A 23,112-nucleotide genomic window follows, 5' to 3' on the forward strand; every position below is an offset into this window, starting at 1 on the left:
TTCAAATATGTGGTGAAGATTGTTTTGCAGTTGTGACACCATACTAAATTAAGCTCCAAATACTTTCCCAATTTAAAACATATTCAATTGAAAAAATCAGACTAAAACAATTGAATGCATCAGAAATCACAGAGAAAGAAAACAAAGAGTCTGCACCCTAATTTGGATTTTCAGAGACTATGTATCCCAGAACGGATAGGCCTGATGTTCCCAGAAGCAGATTATACTAAACAATCAATCTAGCTAGGTCAAGGTAGAAGAAACATAAACAGAGTGATATAAATAAGGACATTTAATGACTTGACTAAAAAAATGCCTTCATGTTTGTGTAGACATACATAATCAAAGCACTAGGAACACAACTAACACTGCCAGCTATCTGTGCATTTGACAATACCACAAGCCTACTGCCGTTAAGTTTCTCAAGGCTAAGCATTTTACATGGACATGAAAGACTGCATGAACCTTATATAAATACCCTGAAGAAAAGCAAAGCAATCCTCAGAGCAGCAGATACAAATATAGAATTCAAACTATTACAGTGAAGATAGGTCTACGAATAGGGAAGCAGAGAAGAGTTTTAATATCCAGCGCTGACTCTGCTTCTGCATTCCACAAATTAATGAAGAGTAGAAAGATAGGACAGGAAAAAACATTTCTGAGAAAGACATACTCAAGACTTCCAGGAATATTTACAAATTCTAACAATTAAGAGATTATTATTTCCCATTTCCAAGCTGTCCCATTATATAAAGTAACAGTAGTCTAGATGAAACAACCAGAGTAAAGATGTGTAACAGAGTGAAAGCATCACACTCCATCAGCAGCAACAAGCATTCCACCATCAACTGCAGAGCCATTTCAGAAAGTCTAAAAAAGCATAGTTTTAATCACTTGGATGACAGGATGTAGTGGTTTGGTCTAAAATACTCATTACTGTTTATCTTCTGTGAGATAAGAATTAGGAGAAACGCAAAGCAGGCACCAAACTTGAAAGAATATAAAGAAGTTTATTAACAGACCTAAAAGAAGGGAAAAAAAAATTTTACCACCTTCAGAACTCTCCTCCTCCCCCCACCTTCCTCCCTTCTCCCACTGACAATGTAAAAAGACAACCCTTAAGATGTTCAGTCTGTTTACCACTTCCATAATAACCTTGTTCAGTCCATTTAGAAAGAGAAGTCTCTTCTTGCTCGTGCTATGAAAACATTATCACAACGAGACAGCCGCCCACTTCCAAATATTGTTCAGTCCATTTAGGAAGAGGAGTCTCTCTGCCTGCGCGTGAGTCCCTTCTCCCGACTTGCAGCTTTTCCCACAACTGCTTTCGAGGGTCCACTCTTGAAGTTTTTTGGGGTACAATTTTAAGGTTGAGCCGTTCAGAAACAAAAAACAGAGGCCCTTCTCCTTCCCTGGGAGCAAAGGGTCTTCATCATCATCATCATCATTAGGACTATCTCTGGGAGCATCTCTAGGAACTGAGGTTTCTCCTTTCCCATTTGGAGCAAAGGTCCTCATCTGGTCCATCTCTAGGAACTGAGGTTTTCTCCTTTCCTGTTTGGAGCAAAAGTCCTCATCTGGTCCATCTCTCCCTGTCCAAACTTCTCATGAAATTACAGCTGCGTCAGCATCTGCCTATCTCAGCGCAGGTGCTTCTGCTCACGAGTTGAACACTCCACCCCCCATATCTTCATGAAATTACAACAGGATACTCTGATATATCATAGCTTCACAACAGAATTCCAGCTTTAAGCATCTCCTCTCTCTCTTCCCTCAGGTTTTCAGCTCTTCACAGCAATAAAAGGGTTAATCTCACCGCAGCCTTGCAGCTGGAATGGGGCTTATCGCAGTGGAGAGGGGGGAGAGCCGAGCCGCTCCGGCTGCCCACGGCAAGGCAGTGGGGGGGGGTTCCACGGCTGGAACAGGTCCATCGGCTCCAGGATGGCCGTGGCCCGGCCCGGCCTGGCCCGAGCAGGGCCTGGCCGGGCCCACTGGCCCCCACATGGGACTGCAGCCACCTGTCCCAGCACCAGAAACAAGAGAGAGGGGGAGTTTGTCTATTCTTAAGTGTGGATCACAGAGGTGGTCACAACTTTAAGTGGCTCAAAGAACTGTCCATATTCAAACTGGCCAGCTGATAGGTTCTGTCAGGTCCCAGAGGAAACTGTAAAGCACCCCTTAGCAAGGACATCCCTTCCGGGACTATGCTTGCTAACCTATGACACAGGATAATACTTCTGTAAAATTTACAGGACACAGAGAAAAATCAGAAGTAAGAACATCAAGTACATGCCCCATCTTGGTACTCGTAGCATAGAACACAATAGTTCATTTTAAACTCCTGATGAAGGCAAGCTTAACCCAACCACAGCTAAAGCCAGGCATGTGCTTCTTTACATGAACTAAGCTGCTCAAGCAAAAACTCTACTGGAGTCATCTGTCATCACAGTATTCATGAAGAGATTTGCATTTTTACTGTGACTAAGGTTATGACACTTAGACTTCCCTAATAAAGAGAGTGCCTTTTCAAAAGAACAGTACAAAACATACCTTTGTTGATGATGGTGGAGTAGGAAAATTAAGCCAGGCTGGAGCAAAGTCATGCTGCGCCATTTAGGTCCAGTCTCCCCGAATCAAAGAAAAAAAGGCTTAGCACCTCATGGCAAGTCCCTGTAATCAGAAGAAAAGGAATTAGTCCTTTCAGATGCTTATGTTACAAGGGCATTACACTTGTCTTTTGTTCAGTATCTCCCTCCTGTTTTTCTGTATTATTTTCCTCACATCTGGTTTAGAATCTAACTATCCTCATCTCATTTACAGCATCAAATGTGTGCTTTTGTAACTAAATAAAATGTCACTAAATCGAATATATCACAGGAATAATGAAAATACTGTAACATTTCTTCCTTTATTTCCTCTTATAAACAGGATGAAGCATCTTGTGTAAGGTCTGATCCAGAACACTATGGCAGAATTAGCTTGCTAAAATACTTTCTGGTACTATCTAGAACAGATTTCAGTAGCTATCTTATTAGCTTCCTAGAAGCTGACTTTTTAAAATTAATCCCTAACAGTTAGTCTCAGTGGCCATATGAAAGTTCCTTATGAAAAACCTAGATATTTGGGATCATCACAAACCTCACGATGTCTCTAGATTCAATGGAAACAGAGTCTGCATGTCCAGAGTGTCAAAATCCAGTAAAATTCTCCAGTTTGAAAAAGGGCCAAAGAATGTAATGGTTTACAGTTAAAACCTAAGAATACTTTTTCTATCCTACACTCTTCCACAGGTAAGAAAATATTTCTCAATAAGCAAGAGAATGCAAGGTAATGTGAACTACATTACCTGAAGCTGAACTATAGCACAGACAGGAAAGACATGGATGAAACACTGCCTGAATTACACAAGTGTAAGTGAATCATGCTCTGCAGCTGATCACTGCAAAACAGCCAATGACTCAAAAATATTTTAAGCATGATATACATGCTATTAGAAATTCAGCTAGTGAAAACATAATAAACACCCACACACATTTCATAGGGAGACCCAGATAAATGTATATTCCACATCTCTGCCCAGCAGAGTGCATATCTTTTAGTCAGTGAGCACAGAGGTAGTTCACTTTAATCTATGGCTGCTGTAATGTTAGTATTAGTAAGAGATGTAGAATCTGAACTTGGTAACTATAATTATTGCTGTTCTCTGGCCTGAACCAGAATATTGCAAGCTATAGCAGATTTCCATTAACAGACAAGACTATTCCAGCTTCTAAAACAAAGTCTAACAGATTTGTTAGATTTAACTTAGTATAGAACTGTACTTAAATGAGCTGTTGGTTCTTTTTAATGATGTGAGCTCATACTTAACTTTTTAGGTACCTCCAATACCGTAGTTAAAACTGTAATGTAGGATGTACAATTATTACAGTTAAATAAAGACAAGGTTAAAGTAACTATAAGTAACTATAAATTACTCTGCTGAAATCATTCAACACTTATTCCTGAACTAATTTCAACAAAAACTCCAGAGAAATTTTCTAAATATTCGAGTTATATCAAAGCAGTAAAATAAAAATGAAAAAAGTTCTAGAGTCAATGAACCATCACAGAAATGGATTCTCCTTCTAAAAGGAACCATGTTCACTTTTACTGATACATCCAATTCAGCAATAATATACAAAAAGGTGTATGTTTACAAATGAACCAAGAGATGTCAAATTAAGAAACAACAAATCTGAGCAGATTCCAGCAACAAAAAATTTCATTCTCCTTCACTTAGACACAGTTCTCATCTCCAAGCAGAAGAATCATGAAATCTTCAGAAATTATCAACACAGATTTTCAGTACTGAACGATCAACACAACAACAAAGTCTTCAGACTGAGGCACTTACAGTCTGAGAAACAATGAGTAAGATTAGGTTTATACTGAGTAAGACCATAAAGATTCCACAAAGTATTATCAAGTTACTGGTGCATCAACTATTAGGTACAGGACAACAAATACATTAACATTCTAACTTTATTAATAGATTTATCTTACTGTTTTTAGAAAACTAGTCAAGCTTTCCAACATTATTTATGCATCTGCTATGAGAAAAGTTTGTTATTAACTCACTAACATCCTTACCTTTAATCCTTTGCACAAAAGACTGGGTGATCACCAAGTATCCCAAGGACTGGAAAGGTATTTTGTAAAAATACCTTTTCCCACAGCTCACCGACACTGGCTGTCTATTTCTTCACACAAAAATTATTCTAGAAGCAGATTCAAGTCTTCCTCATGTTCTCAGCTAAAAAAGCTCTGAAAAGTTTCATCAGTGCTGTTCTGTCAGATGAGTCAGTCCCCTTCTTAGAAAGCAATAAACTAACGGTAAAGACAGAGACCAAAACTACACAAAACTCAGAGCACAAAGTCAGCAACAGAATATATACGTAAGTTTCAATAAGCCCATAGAAGACAAACTTCTGGGCTAATTCTTCCAAATAGGTTTGATAAAAAACTAGCAAGAAAAAAAGCACAGATGTATTTCTAAAACACTACCTGACCAAATTCAGAGGTTTGCAGTTAAGGACTAACATGAAAAACAACTCCTGCGGATACTGGATACTCCACACCGAAGTCAAGAAAACATTTTCTTTCACCTCGTTGTACATATGATTGGTCTAGCAATTAGACATGGGAACTGAGAGTACTTTCATTATTAAACCTATCTAACTCTGAATAGGCACGAACATCCCAGCCGTAATTAAAGTGGGAAACAAAGGGCAGGTCAGGAAAAGATATTTTAGAACTGCTTTAAAGGACATAGCCTACCCAGCTTAAAGTTGCTGGTTCCATATTTTACCAGGTTTCATAAACATTCCTACAGCTTCTAGCTTTCTGATGTTGTCAACAAGTTTGCCCTATATATAAAAACATTTTTATTACAACCATGATCTCTGTTCAAATGATCTGACACATATTTGATAGCTCTATGATAGTTCTAGGATACTCTTCATTCTCAGGAAGGTATTTTTGATAAATTGAAAACAGATCACAAAACATAAGAATGGGATGTCAGCAAGGCAACTCTGCTGCCACAGGCAGGATTTACTATGCTTAAACCCTTTGCAATCAGCTTGGTTGCCAACACTAGTGTGTTTCTTGCTTGTTTTCCAACTTTAAGCTAGACCAACAACTAGCAAATTATTCTGCAACACATTCTAACATTAAAAAGGTTCTTTTTTCCTTCCTTTCCTGCTATTCAGGTCCCCTGCCTAAGCTATCCCAAAAAGTCAAGAGTGTCTGCATTCTGCGTCCACCAAAGCACTTCCAATCTTTACACAGATACATACTATCTACTACTTTTAAATTAAACAAAAACAATATTTAAAGTATTTGAATAGAATGTAAGTCAGTAGCATGACACTACTTTAATTACACTGACACAAAACCATATGTCTACTAGCAAATTTTCTCTTGCATACACACCACATAAATGCTGTTCAGTAACACTAACAAAAGCACCTGATGTACTCCCAGCCTTAATACAGTTATCAGAAGTAAACTCAGTGAGGTAAACACCACCGATTCAAACACAATTCCAGTGCTTTCAGAAACTCTCTTCGTAACAAAAGAGCAGGCCCAAAATTTATCATTAATATTTAAGCCACCATTACCTATTAGCACAAAATCTGCCATTCTTCAACCAAACTGTGGCAAAAGCTAACTTGGCTCAGGTTCTCTGCTGCTGAAGCAGAGCTGCACAATTCTAGAAAGGTAAGAAAAAGATACTGAAATACTGCTATCCTCATACTATTAACACTCAAATACATTTAAACACCTTTAATCAGACTGGTCAAACTATTGTCTCATCTCAGCAACAGCCTCTTGTGACCAATTCAAGTAGTATGTAGCGACCTTAGTGACCTCAATAAACAAAGTCTTCTATAGCCCATAAATTTAGATAAAAGTCATGTATTGCTGTGTTGTGGGTAATAGAATAGTTTACAGCAAAGAAAGAAATCCTGTTCTTAAGTTTTAGATCTTGAGGGAGGGATCCAAAAGAAGTCTGTAAAGCACTTTTCTTCAAGTAACATGCAATAATTAATCCAATATTCAATTAAATAAAATTTAATTCTATAGTTTTGTGACATACGATCTTCAGTAATAAGTCAGTGACTACCAAGGAGCAATGAATAGCTGGTTCCAGATGATGTACAGTGAAGAGGTTTGTCATAAGTATTACTCAGTCATCTACTTTGAGCCACTTTTGCAGCTGAAAGAGGAACACTGCACCAAATACACTCAACCAACACACAGAAGAGGTTGGGCTAGGCTTCTTTCATGGTTGAGTCGATCGGTTCTTTTGTGACAGACACTATTTCTCACCACTTGTAAACCAGCAGGAAAACACTATATTCTAAACGAATTTGTGTTATCTGCATAGCATCTGGGAAAAATTGTTGCATTGCCTTTGTTTTACAAAAAAAAGTAACATGCTATGAAAAGGGAATCAGAAAGCAATTGCATGAATCAGGACTTCTGGGAAAAGGCTAAGAAACAACACCTAGAGTCAACACCCAAACCTGCAAAACAAAAATGAAGCTAAAGCAAGTATCATTAGTTTATCTTGTGCTTACCAAATTAAATGAAGAAATCAAACATTAAAGACAACAGTCCATTTTCTCCGCACTACTACATTTTTCTTTTTTAAATCCCCACAGAACAAGATACAAGTGAAATTACACTTAAGAATAACAGCACAGGAATTCAAGATTTTACTTGGTGCAGTAACAAGCTATTACAGTGATCACAGAAAAGAAAAGTCTACCGGCTTACTTTGCCTCAAAAAATAATGACATAAGGTGTATTTAGAAAGCGGTTATGAACATCCAAAGGAGTAAATTTCAGCAAGAAAGGAGGTATCTTAATCCAAAACACCACCAGAATCACAAGGTATCAGTCACAGTAGATTGAAGGTGGGTGGACAGACACGCAGTCCTGAAGATCAGAAGAACAATATTCTGAAACAGCTTTAAGACTTAGACAAATACTCAATCCTGACGATGTCTATTACACTTCTAAATCAGACCCTAATAATTGTAATTAAAGAGTTTAACGTCCAGGATGATGCATTACACAAAAGTAACGCTGTAAAAGCTAATCCACTTGTTCCCCATTTTCAGTGCTAACCACACAAGACTGATGTCTCTCCAGCAACTCTTTTTCTCTCCCCTGTTAATTGAAATCAATATACAGTTTAAAAAACTAACTTTTTAAGCATGAAGAACACCCACTACAACCAACATGCAAGTAAAATCCTGGTTTTTTCCTGCAATAACACATATAGAATTCAATATGGTACAAAAGCAGAAATACTCTTCTATTCACAACTTTCAGATTAGCTTGCCTTCAGATCACTTTAGTAAAGTGCTTCCTCAAACTTCATCTTAATATTAAAATTTTTACTTTGTCTGCAACATTTATTTCACTCTTACTAGGACAAGCAAACTTATTAACATTTAAGTTTCATTTGCAAAGCTATTTTATAAACTAAAACCTCCACCATGCAATTCTCACATGAAACAGGGGCATGAAATACACAGATCAAGGAGATGCAGATAAACAAACTAGCTGAAACAGTGTTATGGAGTACATCTTGGCTTTAACAAACACAGTTTGTCACATTTTAATAAAGTTACGTAATTTCTTGCAGCAAAAATTAATTTCTTTAATTCTTGGGGTTTTTTCTCCTCTATTTACTATGGGGACATGGGGAAAAAAATGCTTGCTCATTCTCACACCATTTGTGCTAAATTTGGGACTGCTGCCACCACAGTCATGTTAGTCATGGATTTCACACCCTTCACCCTGGGGCAATTCCACCAAGTAGGCAGGCTGGCTGGCGGTACGTGGCAGTATTTCCAACCACTAGTACAGCCTGAGAGCACCACAGGCTAAGCACAGTGCAGAACCCCAGCAAGCATCTGTTACTCCAGATTGTATCTCTGCGTAGCACATCAAAAATGCGAATACACTGCAGTCACACACCAGACCCAGTACAGGGCAACTGCAGAGCCAGTACAGACAAAATTGTGTGTATTTACTACCTCACTTAGCTGCAGCACTACACCAAGAAGCAGTTGTGCTGCGAAACATTACCAAGAAAAAGGATAAGACATGAAGACAGACACAGACTATTCTTTTTCCCCCATGCCAGGCATCTATAAAATGCTGGAAACAGTTAGTACAGACAAAGCTTTAAAATAATTAAAACTAAAATGAAAAATAAAATAAACTACAAAATAAGCTACACTAAAAATAAGCTACAAATAAACTAAAAATAAAATTCAAAATAAAAGAAAATAAAATTTAAAAAAAATAAAATAAGGAAGTCTCCAGTTCAAACTCTGGAAAATTTACAGTGTAAGCAGACTACTTTCACATAGTAGAAAGTCACATCGTGTCTTCTGCACTGCTTCTGACAACACAGTAGAATAGCAAATTCCTCTACAAAAGTATTTAATCTGGCCTTAAATGTATCATGAAAACAAAGGCTACTGAGGTCTGGAATAAACTGGTTACACAAAAAACATAATTCACCTAGTCACTCCTGGTTCCTTTTAAAGACAATCCTTTACCCAGAATTTCTTCTTGTTTCAACTGTATTCATCAAACCTTTACAGCATTAAAAAAAATATCTCTATTTACACAACACTAAAAATAGCCACAGAGCATCTCTGGAAGGGCACAATACAGGAATTGGAAAACTGACTGTTCTGAGAATTCAGCTGGAGGCAATCTCTGCACTGTCTGAATAAGTGGACAAGAGAGCCCATAGATGGCAGGGTAAAAGAAATCACCTTCTGAAATACTGCAAGATGGCAGGGCAGAGAAAGAAGATGTAATAAAAGCATTTGGGATTTCAGTTCCATGTTATGTTTTTCTACAAACAAGTTCAAATAAGAAAAAATAAGAAAATTTTCAAATAAGAAAAAGAATAGACCTGATTATTAAAATACAGAATCCGGAAAGGACCATGGAATATAAAATAATATGCATTCAATTTAAGTGCTGTGATTTGAGATTGTCATTATTCAGTTTAAGTAGCTCTAGAGGAAATACATTTAGCATTACTTTTTTAATATACTTACCTATAAACACTGTAACAATTTCACAGCTCCTAAGGATCAAGAGTAAAAACATGTAATCCTACCTTTTTTTTTCCAGGTCCACACCCTTCACAGATTATAGCAGGAAAATCTCAACAATGCAACTCTTTATGACAAAGAGGCCCATGAACTTTAGGCACCACCCTATAACAAAGCTACCTTGCAACATCTTCTGATGGAAACCTGTCTTACTCTTGTACCAAGAGTCTCTAGTCCCATCAATAGTATTAACAAAACTAAAGTCTCTCTCATAATTTTCACCTTTACACAATTCTACATGAGAAGTGAGTTTAATGGCTTACTAATTTTAAATGTGGAAAGAACCTTCTGAAAAACTAAAATATAACACCCAGAGATAACTCTGAAAGACTAATGGCCAACTTGTACTTCCCTAGAACTTCAAACCAAGACTAATGGCCAATTTTACCTCCCTAGAACGTCAAACCAAGTATCAGCCTCTGCCCATTGGAAAGATACTGTGGTCCCTTTATCGTATTTGTGGTCCTTTACTGAACTCTCTCCACCAAGTCCCACCCTTTCTTATATCAGAGACCCTGTAACCATGTTACACGGCCTGCAAGGGTGACACAGTCCTCCACGTCGCTCCACCAGGGCCACATACAAGACAAAGCTGAACTCCCCTCAACCTGCTGGCAGCACTCTTCCCCCTGTCACCCAGAGAGATTTTGGCTTTACTCATTATGAGGATGCAGTGCTGGCTCATGGTTGGCTTGCTGGTCAACAGGACTCCCAGGTCCTTCTCTGTAGCTGGCATATGCAGCTGCTATTCCAGAAAATTCACATTTTCCCTTTGCTTCATGAGGATCCTCTATTCACATTCTTCTGCACAGCAGCACAAACACCAAGTGTCTGTATCGGCCAGTTCTCCCTATCTTATATTACCTGCAAACTTGCTGAGGGTAAACTCTGCCCCACTGTCCAGCACTTTAATGAAGATGTTCTACAGCAGGACCTCCAGTCCTGATCCTTGGGGTACATTGTTCAGCTTCTTCCAAATGGCCTTTGTGCCACTGATTACATCCCTGCCAAGCTGTGCCTGACCACTCGGATAGTTCTGGATACACCTCACTGCTCACTTCTCCACACATACTTGTCAGCTTTTCCATGATGATGTCATGGAAGACAATATCAAAAGCCTTACTAAGGTCAATAGGAACACCATACATCACTCTCTGTTCGTCTAGGAAGCTAGTCACCTCATTGTAGAGGGTTACTAGCTTGTTCAAGTGTGATTTCCCCTTCTTAAAGCCATTTGACTGCTCTCACTCACCTTCCTGTTGTTCAAGTGTTTGGAAACACCCTTCCAGGATCAGCTGGTGTACAACCTTCCCATGGACCGAAGTGTCCCTGACTGGCCTGTAGTTCCCTGGATTCTCCTTCTCATCCTTCCTGATGACAAGATTAATACTTGCTCTCTTCTCTTACTTGAGAACCCCTCCCAAAGACCATTAGCCTCTCAAAGATAATAAGGAATGGCCTTGCAATAGCATCAGCACTCATGGAAGAATGGAACACCCATCATGGAACCCTCAGCATCCTGTCAAGCCCCTTGGACTTACAAGTTTAAGTGCTCCCTAACCTGATTCTTTCTTCACTGAGGGTGGAGAAAAAAGCACAGCACAGCTTGAAGATGACAAGGACATGAGACCAGAGATGGTCCCCACCCAATTTGAAGGGCGTTGTTTAACTTGTCTAACCAGTATTCAGCTGGCAGAGACAGTCTCACTGGAACTGAATAGATCCAACCTCATGGAAGTCTCTTTCACTGAACAAAATAAAGGTATTTCTCTAGCTCAGAAAGCTATCTTCAATACTTTAAACAATTACTACAGGTAAGATACATTTGGTAACACTATTTGTCTGAACTGTGAGAATAAATAAAAACAGCTTTGCTTTTTCATAATGTTCTAACATGAAGAAACAGATAAAACAGTGTCATTACTATAACAAGAAAAAAACAGGCCAATAACATAGTAAAATAGCCAAAACTCCTACATTTTAAAAATTTAATCTATTGAAAGTTGTGTGCTTTTGGAATGGATTTACCATAGTATAACTACATCCTATTTAAATGAAGCTCACTGAAGTTTTGTAGGAAAAACAAATTTTAAAATAAATCTAAAATTGGAAAAAAACCAAACCAAATCCTGACAGGTGAACCCATCACCAGAAGACAAGCAAAACCAAGGGAAAATAGTTCTGTATTTTCATGTTCTATACTTATGCTCTGTCTCTGTGTAGTCTATATCATCTTACAGGAAATAGTTTCTGTGACACTTGGGAACTTGAGAGATTGTCAGAAGACCATTAAAATAAACGGCAATATAAACTCAAACAGGTAGGAATACTTGAAGCTTATGAATGGAATTTCAAATCTTGTAATGGAGGCGGGGGGGAAAGTTCAAGCCATGAATTCAGTGAATTAGCAAAGAGATACAAATTTCTTCACGCTCCCTGAAGACCAGTTTAGACGTTCAGTCAACTGATTAGCACAGAGAAAACCGCGAACAGAATAAATGTTAAAAGCACTGAGATGATATCTGCATTCGTATTTTCCAAGGAAGTCTAAAATTAGCATGTATGCAGATCTAAGTGGCACATTCCTATGAGCTTTTATCTAATGCCTCACAGATTATCATTATAGTAAGTACAACACACCACAAATTATATAGGGGACCCTTCACTCCACTTCTACTCTACACACCTGACAACCCACCCTCACTTTGTCAATGTAATTTTTAGCATAATATAATAAATGGGGTAAAAGAAGGTTGTAAGCCATGAGAATTAAAGTACACTATAATGTTGTTGAGAGCAGGGGGGAAAAAAAGGTTATATTCAGTGTCTCAATTTGTTGCTACTGCTGCTGCTTTGCTTCCTTTATAATGAGCGCCAGCATACATATCAAATTCTTATTTCATCAGAAGACAAACAAGAGCATATGTATGAATTTCAGAGGGTTCAACAAGGTAGTCAGAATACTATCCCTTCAGTCCTCCCATCATGGGCCAGCTTCAAATCTTGGCTTCAGCTCTTTATCGTGAGCCATAGGCAAACTACCAAGTGTTGGTCTGAATTAAGCAAAGAAACTATGTGCACAAGACCCAGCCATCAGACTATACACTCTCTCTCTTTATATAAAGAATCATTCGGGACTTTTTTCAAACTAAGCAGGCTTTCAAAATAACCCATGCCACCAAAGGTTTCTTCTTCTGCCATAAAACACATCTTCTCTCAAAAGAAAAATTTCCAGGGATACCAGATCCTTCCCTGTTACACCTCTCTGCTATCTCTAGTCAAGAGTAGCACTAATTTGAAGTCAAGTTGCTAAAAGTAAGCTCTAAGCAATACTTCTATTTAAAACCTATACATCCAAATTTTCATTTCTCTTTTGAAGACACAGTTTACTAGGCATCTTCCTTACTACTCTGTGATTCATGTAGTTTCAACAAATCAAAATAAGCTAATTTCAAGTTATTTTGCTATCCAAAATTTGCATGTTAATAAATCAGAATATAATACTAAACCCTTACACAAGCTTTTTAAGTTTTTTGAAACTGGAAGCATTTCTACTGATCATAACTTGCTGCAAAAGCATGACAAATAGAATCTTCAGTTGAAGTTTCTTCCTTTCTTTTCTCTCTTTGTAACTGAACAGCCACAACAACAGAGTAAATTTACATCTTCACAGTCAAACTTTTAACACTCTGAAGGGAAAGTGGTCACGTCACCCCTTGTGACATTTCAATGTAAAACTGTTTTTAAAAAAAGGTTAGGTTTGGGTATGGTAATTCTCTCACATTCTTTTGTTTTCTAGAATTTATTGCCAAAAACTCGTAACTTCAATAGCAAGGAAAGGGAGCTAAATTTTTGAGAATCTCTCCCACTGGTTAAACAAAAAATTCTGAAGCAGTTCAACTGCAGCCTCTTATTTCTCAATCACGCTACTGCAGAGCGAGCACAATCTCTAGTTTTAGTTTTGCTGTCCCCACCATCTAATACAGAACTGTCCTCATATATATTCTACCAATGGACAATAGAGAAGTACAAAAGAAGATACCCATTGAATTTATAATTTACCTTCTTGCCTCATGTTTTAAAAACAAGCATAAAAACTAAGATTTCCTGCAGAGCACTGAGGAAGGAGCAAGGTCCTCTGTTAGATCTGAACACTTACGCTTAGGCATGAGAAGTGTACAGAGTCAAAATGTAATGGTCAATTTTTTAACCAATTAAAGCCAACACATTCTTTAGTAAGGCCACAGCCTTAACACCTAGCTGTACGTAGACTTAGCCAAAAACCAGAAAACCTAACCCAAAAAAAATCCACCTTCATTTCTACTTAGGGCGCAAGTTCTTTATGGGAGAATGAACTAACTAAAGCACACTGTTTTGCATAAGGATCTAGAATGTGAGCATTGGTCTTCATCATATGGTCCCCTTTTCTACGTATAATTACGGTTCACAAGCAACAGGTTTTGAACTTCATCTTTGTGAATCAAATATAGATGTTACAACAATCAAAACATCTTGTAAGAAGTGTTTTAGATGCAGATGAAGCTGCTAAGTGCTTCAAATAACATAATGATGACTTTTTAGCCACAAGTTTTCATTTTGGCACTGTACCAAAATGTTGATGTAAAAACCCAAAATGCAAACTATTTTATAACACGAAATAACTTCACAATTGAAAGTAAACCACAGCCACACAGGTTCTCCCACTTGAGAGTCTACAGACCTTGATGTGTAATGATTCAACTAAATGGTACTGATCATTTAGCCTAAAGCCTGATAGATGTTCATTTTTTGCCCTTTAGCAAGGTTCAAACCCAAAAGCTGAAGTGTGAGTCCAATTACATCACTGCCTTAGTTAGCATACATTATGTAGGAAATCACCAGGAATTCTTTAGCACTTTGGAGTCATCACAAGGAATAAGTAGCAGTTGAAAAATGTAGAAGTTTTGCCCTGTGCTGAGCATATAAAGCAGATAAACAATTCCCTATTTCAGCTGTTTCCCTACGTTTACCCAAGATACGAAAGGAGGAAGACTGTGGAAGAGTTGATAGCACCACAAAGGGCATTATCATCAGTTGCCATGTTCAGCTACTCAAATACACAGAGTAAGAAAAAACAAAACAAAAAGCATGCCAAGTTTCATTCACATTTGTTTATGAGGTCTGCAAATAGTTGTCGCTGCAGGACAGAATTTACTACTACTACTAAAAAAAATGAAATAAAAGCAACTTCCTCAGACGTTATTGATGAACTGTCACGGTAACAGCTTCATCCACACATGTTAAATGGAATAATCTCATTAGAATGGAGGACAAAATAAAAGGAGCACAAAGTACATTAACTTGTACAACACTAAATATCGGCACAATTTGCCTCTACCATTTTACTGATGTAATTCCATTTCAGCTTTGCTGCAAGATTAAAGGGTACTTATTTTCCCAAGTTTCCACCAACAGTTTTTTCAAACAGTAGAGCAGCCTACACCATTCTAAAGAATTAGCCAGTACAACTGTACCCATTTTATGAACCTACCAGAATAAACACATCAGTAAAAGATACCTGATGGCATTTATTCCACTACTAAAGCTATGTTTACATCAAGGCTTAAAGTGTAAGATTTTGGGTGCAAGGACATTACCTTCATAGTTGTCTGCAAAGCACTTAACAGACTATAAGCACTTGAAAAACAAAAATCTAGGGAAGAAATTAAAGTGGACCAGCATGCTTGGCATTCTCTCCTTAATAGGTACGAATTTTGCTCAGGTACAAGGGCACAGCTGTAAAATATTCCTGAATCCTAGTCAAACACATATGCACACAAATAAGAAAAAAATACCCTTCTATATAATCCCTGAGGGTAAGGGACTAACTTGTATATCTCGAACATCAATAGCTGGATGACTGCAGAGCCAACCAATGATTGCTGGTAAACGGGATGTGGCCGGAGAAGGGGCCATGCAGAGGTAGGGCAGCACTCTTCTGGGACAAACATCCTTATTCTAATCCATGGACAAAACAACAAAAAGATAGCACCAGCACAGAAGCGGGCATGAACTGTTAACCAAAGACCAATGCAGTAGGGGGATAATGAGACCACCAAGGTCCCCCCAAACCCCTCCAACCCATTTCCAGGAAGGCCTCAAAGAATGGACCACGCAAGATAACTGATCTGCATAGAAACTGAAAACCTTAGCTTCAGGGGAAGAAAACCTATCTATAAAAAGGTACCCTGTCAAGCCCTGGCTGCACACCCCAGGACATCACATCAGCTAGACCAACACTAGGAACCAGGACTAGCGATCTCTTTTTCTCTCTTTCTTTCTTTTCCTCTCTCTCCCTTCTCCTCAATTCATCTCTTCCCTTCTACCCTATCCCTACTATGTAAGCTGTGTGCTTATATGGTAGGCCAGGGACAGACATACCCGTTTCAATGCCAAGTGTGCAATTTACAGACAAAACTGTAATTTTGGTGATTTTTTTGTGGCTCCACTAACTTTTGTTGTCCCTTTCAACCACAAGCATTTATGAATCTTGGGCTCTCCTTTCCCCTTAAGTGTGGGACACTACAACTTCCCAAGCGTATGTACTGTGAAAGGAATAAAAGAATTATCCTACCAGCAAACAGAGAGGTGTAAATACAGAATTAATTTAATGAAGCTAAAAAGCAAACTCTTCAAAACTTGCAGGAGAAGAGTCTAGATAAATATGTCACCCAAAATAGTAAGTGGGGGCTGTAGCTCCTTGATTTCAGTGAGAGCCTCTTGAAAAGAAATAAAAGTATCTCACAGCATTGAAAACTAATATATTGGGAAAAAAAGCAACACATCATGTTTCTATGAGTTAAGAAGTGAATATTTCTATTACTCTCATGAGCATACAATAGACAACAATCAAATGAAATGGCTACTCACACCTGAACTCTCAATTTACCAAATGCTTTCAAACAAAACGTATTGATACAAGTAAAGGAATGTACAAGATCATTCTTTCCATTAGTTTGGTTCCTTAACAAGTGGCTCAGCTCACCAGTCAATCCCAGCCACACCAAGACTCAACACAGAAGAGCCACAAGTCATAGCCAGAAATTACAGAAACAGCCCCCTACTCATGTTCCATAGTTTCCATATTTTCAAAACAACAAAACTGAAACAGAAGTTAAAATAACAAAACAGCAAGAACAACCAAAGCAGAAAACCTAAGCCAGTTCAACTTTTAGATACTGACACACACAGGTAAGAACTTTAGCGAGACCGAGAATTTACAAAATTCATGTAGATGCAAGTCCTTCATTTGTGGTCAAAATAACAAGCTACAGGACTTAACACACACTACAGTAATTTTTAAATACTTAGGCTTAAGTTTCACATGCTTAACTACACTTTTTCTACAAGGTTTTAACACAAGCAATCTTCCCAAATATCTTTGCACTGCCCTTAGAGAAAACCTTTTTTTTTTTCATTCACTACTAATAATACTTCAGTATCGCAGAAGCTCTCAAAAATATTTTAAAAGGTGACAACTGAGGTAAATGTGTAACCTCTACCAGATGCTCAGTTTGAAGTCTATCCAATAATGCTTTAATTATTTAAAGCCTTATGAATCATCAAGGTGGGGTAGGGGATAGAGAACTTCAGTAAAATTACCACTGACTTCTGAATTAAGTTGCTCTGTCCATCTTAATTTTCTTTGAGGCAGTAGCAGTTCAGCTGAATGCAAACCTACAAAAAATATTATAAACACATTAATTCCAAAATTAAAAAATATTTAATCACTGTGGGAGGAAAGGAAACTACAATACATCTAAAAATAACAAGGAAGATTAGCCAGTTCACCACGAGATTTCATTTCAAATCCTTCAAAGGAAACAAGGTTTTTTTATGGTGCTATACTTGCACACCAGTCAGACTAACTCATTCCCATTACAGAATAAAAAATACACTGAAGCCAATCTTAAAGTATCAACACAGAAAAAAGCTAGCCTGCATAAGCAGCAAAATAACTTTTGGTAAAAAAACCTCTGGCTTTCATAAGTGACAAAGAATAGTGGAAAGCAAAAAAAAAAGAGTAAAAAAACCTCTATAGTGTTACTACTCTGATGCTGCAAACACACCTAACACAAATGGAAGGACTGAAACATGCAAGCTATCCGGAAGACTTGGTCAAAAGGATGTAACAATAACTGCTGAGACTAGAACATCAACATGAAGGCTAAATTTCTTATAGATTTAGTCTAAATGCATCTACTTTTTTCTTATGGATTTAGTCTAGGTGTATCTACTTCTTAATCGCCCATAAAAATCACACTCTCACCTACACATTTTTTCTTGTACCTGTATTCTTCAAATTCTTAAGGAATTATTTCATTAATTATAAAGACCAGCAAATAAAAATTAACAAGCTTCAATATTCAACATTCTCAAAAAAACAAAAACAAAAAAACCAAAACAAACAAAACAAACAAAACAACCCCCCCCAAAACAAAAAAACAAAAAAAAAAACAAAAACCACCAACAACGAAAAAACCACAACAACAAAAGAACCTCTAGTCAGTAAAAATTACTGGTTTAACTGTCCTACTGATAAAATGTTTTTTCAAGAGTAAATTGATTTCTGAACACTACAACACTTACCTAATCCAAGAGGACTGCACAAGGTGTTAGGTACTGCGTGATTTATATTTTTCCAGTTTGTTTTCCTTGAGATAATATCCCGAGTTCCCCTTGATACTACATTCGTAGCAGTTTGACATAGATTTGACCTCACAGAAATCAGCTACCCATCCTTCTTGCTTACAGATCCTGCAAGGCTATTTACAAAGTCTGCCAAATGTCCGTCCTAAAAACCTTTTCTTTTCTCTGACAGCTTCTTCTCTTGTCTATTCCATGTAGATATCACTATACGCAACATCAGTTCCAGGTGAAATAAATACAGGTTTTAGACCACAGACTGTGAAGGCAAAACCCCAAATTTCACATATGAACTGTAGAACATTTCCTACCTTCTGGCAGCACAGGCGACTGTAAACAACAGTTATCTGGATACTGCCATACTGCCTATAGGCAACAACATTTTTAAACAAAAATATTAAATAAAATATAAAAGGATAAACAAACATCTATTAAATTCTTCATTTAGAAAATAGGTCTTATTGCAAAGTGAGAGAAGACTATGCCAGAAAATCTAAAAAATAAAATAAGGGAGGAAAAACAATCTGCCATGAAAGTTTTCAGCAATGCCTCCAGAGTGACTCAGGCCACATTTAACCTGTAGCCAGTTAACAAAACTGGTTACGCCTCTGACTCAGACAAAATGTTGCTGAGAAGAAAAAAGATATCTAAAAAGAGGAAAGCACTTCATTTTGGCAGCTGAAGTATTCAGAACTTAATAAATTTAGCCATGTATCCATGCCATGTGGACAAAAGAATCCAAGGGTGATGTGCTCGACACTGCTAGAAGAAAAAACCTCAAGACTTTTTCAATTCTCTTCTCAGATGTCTGATTGTTTCAGAGGCCTTTTCAGGACGAAGCACGCACAAGTAATCCCAGAGTAGTGGCTGATATTTCTTCTCCTTCAGAGGAAGCAGCTGCTGCAGGTCAGTTTTCACCTTTTTTCTTCTCTGCGAGCTGAAGCAAAAGGCTGCAAACATCCAGGACTGACTCTGTCGTTCAAGCCACCTACGGTAAAAAAAAAAAAAAAAAACACAGAAAAATCAGTTTTCCCTTATGAAATCTGGACTGGCGCTAGACAAACACAAAACAAAACCGAAAAACCTGAATCTTAAAACCAGAAACTAGCAGAAACCTGGATCCTAAAGAGCAAACACGGATGCAGTCAGGGAGCCGAGCCCGAGAACGGAAGCCTCGGTTACACCTCCACTCACATCCCGGAGAGGGCGGCAGGAACGCTTGACGGAGGACGCAGCCTATCAGCGAAAACCTTCCCCTGCCTCTCAATCCCGAGAGAAAGAGAGGGCGGGAGCGAGGGGAGACAGGGAGTGGGGGCTGGGGGGAAAGAGAAGCAGAAAGAACAGGGAAAGAAAGGGTCATTTCTCGTTTTATTGGTAAAGGTGAACAGATCTGCAGAAGGCACCCGGGCGGGAAGCGCTGAGCTGGGCCAGCGAGCCGCCGGTGAAGCTCCAGCGCGACCTTTCCCGGCGTGTACGGACAGACAGACCCCGCTGCCGGGGTGTGCGGACAGACAAACCGCCCGCTCCGGGGTGTGCAGGCACACAGAACCCCGGCTCTCGGCTCACACGGCCTCCGCCGGGCGCTCGTCCTCTGCCCTCCCGGGAGCCGCCCCGCTCCCGCCACCGGGAGCACCTCCCCCTGCCGTCCTCGAGGGCGGTCCGGGCAGCACGGCGCGGGAGGGAGACCGGCAGCCCGGCTGCTCCGTGTCTGCCCCGTGCTCGTTCCCGAGAGTGTCCTGGGGGTATCCCGAGTGTCCCCCCCAGGGACGCCCCGGCGGCCGCCGCCTCACGCGCGTGCACGCACACACGCACGCGCACACACGCGCCGCGCGCTCGCCCCGCTCTATCAAAATGGCGCTGCTCCGCGCCGCAGTGCTCCCCGCGCGCGCGCGCACGCGCAAACTTCGCGAGAGCCCCCGCGCGGGAGCCCGGGAGGGGCGGGAGGGGCTCCCCGGCACCGCCCCCGCCGTGACGTCACGGGAACCATCCCGAACGTTCCGCGCGGGACTGGGAATCCCCAGCGCGCGCCCCGCCCCCACGGCGGGAGACCCCGGCGCCGCCGTAATTAACCGTGCAGTGGCGCAGCCCCGCCTGCGCCCGGGGAAAGAGCGCCGAGGCGGTGCCGGCACGGGGCACCCACACCGAGACACGGGCTCCGGCCGCGGGTCCGTCGCACCGGCCCGGGTGGGCGCCGCGGGACCCCGGCTGGAAGGTCCGTCCGCCGCGTATGTGGGTGGGAGCGCCCGCCCAGCGCGGCCCGACGCCGGCCTGCTGTGTGCCGGTGAGGTCCCCGCCGGCCGAGGAGGCGGGGTGCGGCGGGCACCGGCAAGCGCAGAGCCCTCGCCGTGCCCGGAGCTGCGGACAGAGCCGGCGCTGGGCCGAGCGCCGCCCGCGCCCGCAGCGCGGTTTAATCGCGGCACCGGCGGGGGCCGAGGCCAGTAAGAACCAATAACCACCAGTTAATCAAACCAAATATCAGTATCTTCTCTAAATCGATGGAAACGGCTTCGGTGTACAAGAGCACGAGTGGAAATACTCAGGTGTTCCGCGCAGTTACTCCGCGCGTGCAGTTTTGAGAGAAACGTGACGGGTAGATTCTTAGTGCCTGGGATCTGACTGTTTAGATTGGGGGTTTGCAGTTTTGAAATCCTGTTACCAACGCAACTAAAATTGTTTTTTTCAATTGATTAGGTAAAAATTAAACTTAGAAAATTATATTTCGATATCGTTAGAAAGAATGCTGGCAAGTGGTTTTTTTTAAAAATGCATTTTATAGGCTTGTAGATGTGGCCAAAGTAAACTATTTTTCATAACTTAATAGAAATCACTAGAAAGTAACAATTACCAGAAAATTTACTAAAAATCAACAGCTGAGAAAATAAAGTAGAAAAAGCACATGCTAATTTCATCTTTAAACTGACAGAAGCTCTGAAACAGCTCTGAAACAATTATGGTTACATTAATCTTCAGCTGAACTCTGAGCAGTTAAACCCCAGTTCTGATTTCTGACACCAGCAGTGTTTTTCTAGGTTCTCATCACAATCTTGACTGCAGTGACATCTCCTTTCTCCTCATTCTTGAAACTGTTTGTCCTTTTATTTGCCTGTGCTGCAGAAGCAAGGATTCCCAGGCAGGGTGCGAGAGCATTCCCTGTGCCCCTTGATTATTTGCACAGCCTGATGCCAAACCTGAAACTGTGAACAGGAAACACCTGGCCCAGCTATGAACCAACAACCCAGCACTTGGCCTTGATGAACCTCGCACCACTGGCCTCAGCCCATTAATCCATCCTGTCCAGATCCGTCTGCAGAGCCTTCCTGCACTTCTGCAGATCAATACTCCCACCCAGCTTGTTGTTGTCTGCAACACTGAGGATACACACTCAATCCACTCATCCAGATCATTGATAAAGATATTAAACGGAAGTGCCCCCAGTACTGAGCCCCGGCGAAACCTACCCGTGACCGGCCACCAGCTGGATGTAACTGCACTCTCCAACACACTCTGGGCTCAGCCATCCCGACAGTTTTTATGCAGTGAAGAGTGCACCTGTCCAAGACATGGGCTGCCAACATTTCCAGGAGAATGGCATTGGAGACAGACACGTTTTTACTAACGTCCACGTAGACAACATACACAACCTTTCCTTCATCCACTAAGCAAGTCACCTGGTCATAGAAAAAGATCAGGTTGGCCAAGCAGGACCTACTTTTTATGACACCATGCTGGGTGGGCCTGATCCCTTGGCTGTCCTGCACGTGCCATATGATTGCACTATCACACTCAAGATGATATGTTCCACAGCCTTGGCAGGCACCAACATCAGGCCTGTAGCTCCCCAGAACATCCTTCCAAACCTTATTGTAGATGGGTGTCACATTGGCCAACCTCCACTCAAGTCAACTGAGACCTTCCTGGTTAGTCAGGGCTGTTGGTAAATGATGGAGAGTGGCTTGGTGAGCTCTTCCACCAGCTCCCTCAGTATCCTTGGGTGGATTCCATCTAGCTCTCTACACTTTGGAGTGTCTAAGCAGGCCACCATCTAACTTCTAGATTAAAGGGGCTCTATTCTGCTCCTTGTCCCTGTCTACCAACTCAGAGGGCTGGTTGCTTTTATAATAACTGTCTTCTTGTTAAAGGTTGAGGCGAAGAAGGAATTAAGTACCTCAGCCTTTTTCTCATCCCTCAGCCTTTTTCTCATCCATGATTACCATGTTCCCCTCTGCATCCAATAAGGTATGGAGATTTTCCTTGGTCCTCCTTTTGTTGTTATTTTTTTTATAAAAACTCTTTTAATTGTCTTTTACAGGAGTAGCCAGATTAAGTTCTAGCTGAGCTTTTGCCTAATTTTCAGTCTACGTGACCTAATAACATCCTTGTACACTTCCCGAGTTGCTTTCTTCCAAAGGTCATAAAATCTCTTTTTTACCCTGAGTTCCAGGAAAAGCTCCCTATTCAGCCAGGCCAGTCTTCTTTCCCTGCCCTGGCTCATCTTTCGGCAAATAGGGATGGGCTGCTCTTGTGCCTCTAAGATTTCCTTCTTAAAGTATGTCCAGCCTTCCTGGTTCCCTTTGTTATTATGGACTGTTTTGCAAGGGACTCTCTGAACCACTGTCCTGAACAGGCCAAAGTTTGCCCTCTGATAGGCCAAGGCAGAAGTTTTGTTGATGCCCTCTCTTCTTTCACCAAGAATTGAAACCTCTCATTTTGTGAGAGCTCTCACTATGCCCAA

At 40.4% G+C, this 23,112-nt stretch overlaps 1 protein-coding gene across 6 annotated transcripts in view; it reads right to left on the reverse strand.

Annotated features, from left to right (window-relative positions):
* GPBP1 (GC-rich promoter binding protein 1) overlaps positions 1-20,203 on the reverse strand; it is a 38,025-nt gene extending 17,822 nt beyond the window's left edge. The window contains exons 1-4 of one of the 6 annotated variants that reach the window (XR_007200845.1): positions 19,496-20,202; positions 18,324-19,368; positions 17,344-17,411; positions 2,551-2,670 (exon numbers count right to left, since the gene is read on the reverse strand). Coding sequence is in view for 5 of the 6 variants with exons in the window: in XM_048291066.1 (XP_048147023.1) it covers positions 2,551-2,613 (63 nt within the window). In the remaining variant the exon portion in view is untranslated. Of the gene's footprint in view, positions 1-2,550; positions 2,671-17,336; positions 17,412-18,323; positions 19,369-19,464 lie in introns of all 6 variants that reach the window. The other 5 variants (XM_048291066.1, XM_048291068.1, XM_048291067.1 and 2 more) reach the window with 5 other exon arrangements.
* Positions 20,204-23,112: the final 2,909 nt, after the last annotated feature.

The sequence above is a fragment of the Corvus hawaiiensis genome, chromosome Z (genome assembly GCF_020740725.1).
Source record: "Corvus hawaiiensis isolate bCorHaw1 chromosome Z, bCorHaw1.pri.cur, whole genome shotgun sequence".
Lineage (NCBI taxonomy): Eukaryota > Metazoa > Chordata > Aves > Passeriformes > Corvidae > Corvus > Corvus hawaiiensis.